At 44.5% G+C, this 6,379-nt stretch overlaps 1 protein-coding gene across 1 annotated transcript in view; it reads left to right on the top strand.

Annotated features, from left to right (window-relative positions):
• The window catches only part of LOC106815623, a 12,434-nt gene extending 8,669 nt beyond the window's left edge, over nucleotides 1–3,765 (top strand). The window contains exons 2-3 of the mRNA XM_014820112.1: nucleotides 1,586–1,683; nucleotides 3,518–3,765. Of these exons, the coding sequence (XP_014675598.1) occupies nucleotides 1,586–1,683; nucleotides 3,518–3,747 (328 nt within the window). The 3' untranslated portion in view covers nucleotides 3,748–3,765. The remainder of the gene's footprint in view (nucleotides 1–1,585; nucleotides 1,684–3,517) is intronic.
• Nucleotides 3,766–6,379: the final 2,614 nt, after the last annotated feature.

Raw genomic sequence — 6,379 nt, 5'->3', positions numbered from 1 at the left:
GTGTGTGTGTGTGTGTGTGTGTGTGTGTGTGTGTGTGTGTGTGTGTGTGTGTATTGATTGTTTGCTTGATTGATTGATTGATATATGCGTGTGTGCGTGTGTGTGAATACGTGCGTGCGTCTAGGCGCCTGTATGTGCATACGCGTGCGTAGGTCATCAACTTTCAATCAATATGTAAATTCGAGTTTCTCTAAATTAACACGGCGGTAATTAGCCAGGCGCATGCATTAATTAGTCACATGCATTCATCATTTCGATAGATAATTAAGTTCTATCCATTCAATATCAGTAATAATTAGAACATAACTTTAACCAGACACCTGGCTGCCAAGTGCGGTGTTAAAAATTATGTAGGCGCGTTATTCGAGTTATTAATTCATATAAACGCCATGCGATCACTGCACTGACATTTTCACTATCAGTTGCTCGTAGCAGTTGTGTGATATAATTCACGTGGTCCCTCCATATAAGCCCCTAAGTACACCCATATCCCACCCACACCCACACTTGGTAAACTAAAAACATAAATATGAGAGCCCTGCACTGTCTCACGAGACATACAATCAGAAGAACTTGACGAGACTACCATAGGTATACACTAGTCCGTTCATTGCTAAAATAGCATCAGCTGTATACGCGACGCCCTAAAGGCTAACTCGGTAGAACCTCACCCTCTGTAGTGTCGACCCATGGGCCCGTTGTCAGAAACAAAATTAGTCTCAACATTAGTCTTAGCATTATCGTATTTTCACAGACCCCCGACAGAAACATGGTAAAGTTTCGAGTTTGTGATATGCAGCGTTTAGAGGTCTGGTCCATGAGAAAATGTTAATGGTAATACCAGGAGTCTATCAATAGACTATTGATAGACTCCTGTTAATACTAATGTTGAGAGCAAAAGTTGTTTCGGACCACGACCCCCAAGGCTTCTTGCTACAATATGCCACCTATTAGTTAACTTTACATTTGTCAGTAACGACAATCTCAGGACTCAGCATCACCGCTGGTGTTGCTGTTGTTGATGATAATGATGATGATGATGATGATGATGATGATGATGATGATGCCGCTGCTACTGATGATCATGATGATGATTATTATGCCGCTGCTGCTACTGATCATGATGATGATGATGCCGCTGCTGTGGCTGGGGCTACTGATGGTACTGCTGCCGCTGCTGCTGCGGATGATGATGATGATGGTGATGATGATGATGATAATGATGATGATGATGATGATGATGATGATGATGATTATGATAATGCCGCTCTTGCTGCTGTGCCGCTGCTGGTGCTGCTGCTGCTGCTGCTGCTGTGACTACTACTACTAATAATATTACTATTACTGCTGCTGCTGCTGCTGTTGTTATTGTTGTTGTTGTTGTTGTTGTTGTTGTTGTTGTTGTTGCTGCTCCTGCTGTGGTTACTACTACTACTACTGCTACTACTACTGCTGCTCCTACTGCTGCCGCTGATACTCTTAACTGACCCTGCCGCCGCCGCTGCTGCTGCTGCTGCTACTGATAATGATGATAATGATTGGGAGAGGCTAATGCGCTCTCTGTGTTTGCTGTTCGTTTATGCAGTGACGACGTAGGAGAGCCATCGAGCGACGAGATACTCGCACGGCTGACAGGGTTCGCAACACCACAGAAACGCTTCTCCGAGGCGCATAGGCCCGTGGGTGAGTGAGTGAGTGTGAGTGTGTGTGTGTGTGCGTGCATGTGTGTATATATGTGCGTGTGTGTGTACGCGTGCATGTGTGCGTGCGTGTGAGTGTGGTTGCGTGCGCGCGCGTGTGTGTACGTGTATGTGCGTGTGCGTGTGGGCGCGTGCGCGCGCGTGTGTATACGTGTATGTGCGTGCGTATGTGTGTGCGTGCGTGCGCGTGTGTTGTATGTGTGTGCGTGTTCGTGCGCGCGCTCGCGCGTGTTTGTGTGTATGCGCGCGCGCGTGCGTGCGTGCGTGCGTGCGTGTGTGCGTGCATGCGCGTGTGTGTGTGAGTGTAACTGTATAGCTGACTGTATAGTTTGTAGATGTGGTCCTGTGAGAGCTCCGCGTATACCTATCTCAATGCGATAATTAAATTTGATATCGAAATTATCTAGCTAGTCCTGGCACAACATTGCATCAAGTTCAACATTGATGTATTTTCTCTATTTCTAATTAGTCAATGTTTCGTCCAGAATATGTCCAGTGCGGATATTGTATGCAGAAGTGAAATCGCATTTTAGCATTTATTCGCGTTTGCAGAAGTTATACTCAAAATGCTTCATAATCGGCATTACGATGATGTCTCTGCAGTTCATATAGATGCATTTACATCAGGAGTGAATAATAATGGATAGGCCCTATTTATAAATTAATGCCTGTTGTTGGGGGGCACTATGCTCTCATAGTGCCCCCAACAACAGGCATTAATATTTTTAGTGCATCACATGACTTTGCAATCTACTCGGCAAATATGAAGTGAATTTCGACAAAGTTTCTTAAACGAACAATTTCAATTTGTATTAAAACACAATGCGTTATAATAACAATGCGTCGCGCAAGCAATAGTGCCCGCTCAGGCGGGCACTATTGTTTCATAGTACCTGCGTCGTTATCCAATAGAATTTCAACGATTTATCATGTGATGCACTAACTATTATTATTCACTCCTGTTTACATGAATGGCACTTTAACTATTCTGTAACTTTCTCGCTTCTACGTCTCCCGACGTTACGTAGCAAATGGAAACGGGATATCAACCTGTTTATTGTTTCTCCTCGCGTCTAGAGCAATGTTATATACGGCAATAAAATGCCACCATGGGAATTAACGATTAACGAGTTGCACTCAACGCGCAGTTTCACTACAGCGCACGCACGCACGCACGCACGCACTCTCACACACGCACGCATGCGCTCACACACATTTATGCGTGCATGCATGCACGCACTCAGTCACTCGCGCACGCCGGTATGCACGCGCACACACTCATGCATGCACGCACACACGTGCGCACGCACACGCGCGCCCACGCATACACATGCACACGCATGCAGACACGCACAGACGCATGTGCACGCACGCACAGACGCTTGTATTCCACGTGGACGAAACCGTTAGATACCATATGTTTTACTACTCGCCCATTGTACTTCCTTATGCTAGCGTGTACCGTTGATGACGACGACGATGATGATGATGATGGTGTTGATGATGATGATGATGATGATGATGATGATGATGATGATGACGACGACGATGATGATGATGATGATGATGATGATGATGATGATGATGATGATAATGATGATGATGATGACGACGACGACGACGACTACGACGACGACGACGACGCCAACGACGACGACGATGATGATGATGATGACATTTTCGTTATGATTATAACGATGCTGATGTTGTTATTGTTGTGATTATTATTTTTGTTGTCGGAGAAGGGGCTAATGATGATGATGCTGTTGTGTTTGTCGTCGTCGTTGTTGTTTATTTCTGCTCTCGTTGACTCGCAGACGTTGAAGATCTGCTCACGTCGCTCGCTCGCATCAAAATGCAACTTGAGCTGACCGACAGCGTCGAGGACATTCCTTTTCTCAGTCAGCTGCTCTGCCACGCAGACTTCCTAGCCGCTCTCAATCTTCACAACCAGCTCGTCGGAGCACTGGCCAGTCACAGGTGCTGCGTGCCCGTAAGCACCGAGGCGGAACAACTACTGGATGAGGTGAGCAGCAATTCTCACTAGGCTGTCGGTCCCTGAAAGGGAAACTCGTGGCATTATGAATCTTCTTGGCGGTACAAATTAATGACGTTACATAACAAAATAATTAATGATGTAATATAAATAAATAAAAGAAGTATTATTTTATTAAATGTCTATGTAAATTTGTATGCACGGCAAGTGGCTATTCTTACCCGATCTTGAAATGATGCCATCGGATTTCATTTTATCTTGTAGATTATTAGAGATCATTTCAAAAATATCTTAAGATTTCGAGATAATCTTAAAGATAGGCAGGGGCAGGCTACAAACGAGTCTCGTCGTTCTGCTGACATTTTTTTCTTTGGGGTTCGTTGTGTAGACAGCATTTGCAGAGGATGCATGCTATGATAGAATGCAGGATGGTTAATATACGAACTCGTGTGACGAAGAGCGCCAGTGTCTTCTAGAACATCATGCGTATGCGAGGAGTGCAACTTTATGGTGTGGCCTTTATCGATTTGAGATATGAGAGATAGGATGAACTTTCTCTCTTCCCAAGTGATGAAAATAAAACTCACAATAACCGACAACGAGTTAAAACTCGATAAATATACGGTACATATACGCTTATATCTACGGCAGTACGACAGCAGGATACACTTGAAATCGAATGCATGAGATCGAAGAATGATTGAAGCGCGCAAAATATCATGCGATATGTTAGTCTAGTTATAATAACCTGATATCTTTGAGGGAGAGAATAATTGTGAATGGGGCCGTATGCGTTCGTATTCGTGTCTTCACTTCTTGTCCTAAATGACGCAGTGCAATTAAAGCGGATTTTAATCTGGTTAAAACGTATATGAATACGCACACCAAGACGTGGTCGGGCGAGAAGAAAGAGCGCTGCGCAACTCTGTATATGTCCTTTATCGGCCGCATTGGGATGGCACCAGATTCTAATCGCGTCTTTGGCGCCTATTGACTCATTCGAAAGTGAGCGGAAACTCGAGCGAGATTTGTATAGAGCTTCCTATATCCTCTGTATAGAGTTCCTATAGAACCCCCATGTGTGCGTATTGCTGCGTATTGTTGCGCATTGTTGCGTATTGTTGTCTGCAACGAGAATCTTGTTGTTCGTCTGCAACAATATGGCCGCGGTCGTCGCACACCTAAAATTATTTACGGAAAATCGGATTCTCTATTCCCATCTTAAAAAGAAAAGCCTAATGCGGATTTCAATGTTATTTTCGGATACTTTGGATTTTCGTTCAAGCTGCGCGGTTTTCTCGTTCGATATTCATTAAAAAATACTAACGTCTTTATCGTGAGACGTGCTGCCGAGTGTGTGTTTATTTGATGTGAACTGCAAAGTTAATCGGATATCTAGAGAGCCTCATATGGTTAGATAGCTGAGCATAACGTTTCTTTACCCGTTCTTTCACCATGTTGAAATGATGCCCCCCTTCTCCACTTCTTCACACATCATTATCAATATCATGATCAATATATATATCATTATATATATATCATTATCATTATCAATATCATCAATATCATTATCATAATCATTATCAAGTTAGTCACTATGTATTTCACAGGATTTAACGTTATGTGGCATTTCGTTTTTGCCCCGTCTTTACGTTTCACCGCGTGATGCTTTTCACCAGTCAACCTTTCTTTCCGTTTCTGCTTCCATCTCCTCGAAGTATTTTCTCACTTTTCGAGACGTAATTCGAGACGTAGATTGAGAGAGAGATATAGCGATAGCGAGAGACAGGGGAGAGAAACACGGAGAGGCGGAGAGAAACGGAGAGAATCGCTACAAAACGGTGGCGTGCGCTTTGCGTGTTGTTTTGCATGATCAGAGAGCGCCAGCATCGCAGACGCGTACATGTATAGCTTTAGTTACGATCGTGACGTCACTAAACAACACCCGAGAGCTTAGTAACACACTGCTGATAGCCATTCCCTGCGTAGCATCTTGCTATTATTTCATTTTATGTCTAACGTAAAGTTTTCAATGCCGCCATTCGAATATACAGGGAGAGAGAGGCGCGGAGAGAGAGGGGCGAGAAAGCGCGCGGGAAAGAGAGATCCAGCGAGATACAGATAAAGAGGAGAGTGTGAGAGAGAGAGTGAGACAGAGAGCTTCAGAGAGAGAGAGAGAGAGAGAAGCAGAAAGAAAGGGAAGAAACTGGGAAGGACAAGTCGTTGTTCTATTACCGCTGAGCTTGCTTTTGCTAACAGTTGTATAGAGTCTCTTCTTTGTCACAAAGGATTCCTGCTTTGACTGGGAACTCGGATTAAAGTAGTTTCACTCTCTACACTCTTATAGAAGTACTGTCCGTGTAATATAGTCTGGTCACGGCGTGTGGCGTGAATCTAGGGTGAGGGCAGCGCATGTCTGTGTTACCGATTCTCCAGCGATAGTACGTGTAATAAACTCAATGGGGAGTTCGCTTGTGCTACATGATATACATTCCAGAATAGCCGCACGAACGTGGCCGTGGTTTAGTTTACAAATCTGGCGTAAGCCTTGGCCATCTTACACACACGCACGTGCGCATGTACTCAGGCACGCACACACACGCACGCACGAACGCACTCAAGCACACACACACACACACACACACACACACACACACACACACACACACACACACACACACAC

The sequence above is a fragment of the Priapulus caudatus genome, unplaced genomic scaffold (assembly GCF_000485595.1).
Source record: "Priapulus caudatus unplaced genomic scaffold, Priapulus_caudatus-5.0.1 Scaffold1160, whole genome shotgun sequence".
Classification (NCBI taxonomy): domain Eukaryota; kingdom Metazoa; phylum Priapulida; class Priapulimorpha; order Priapulimorphida; family Priapulidae; genus Priapulus; species Priapulus caudatus.
This window is presented reverse-complemented; position numbering and strand designations above follow the sequence as displayed.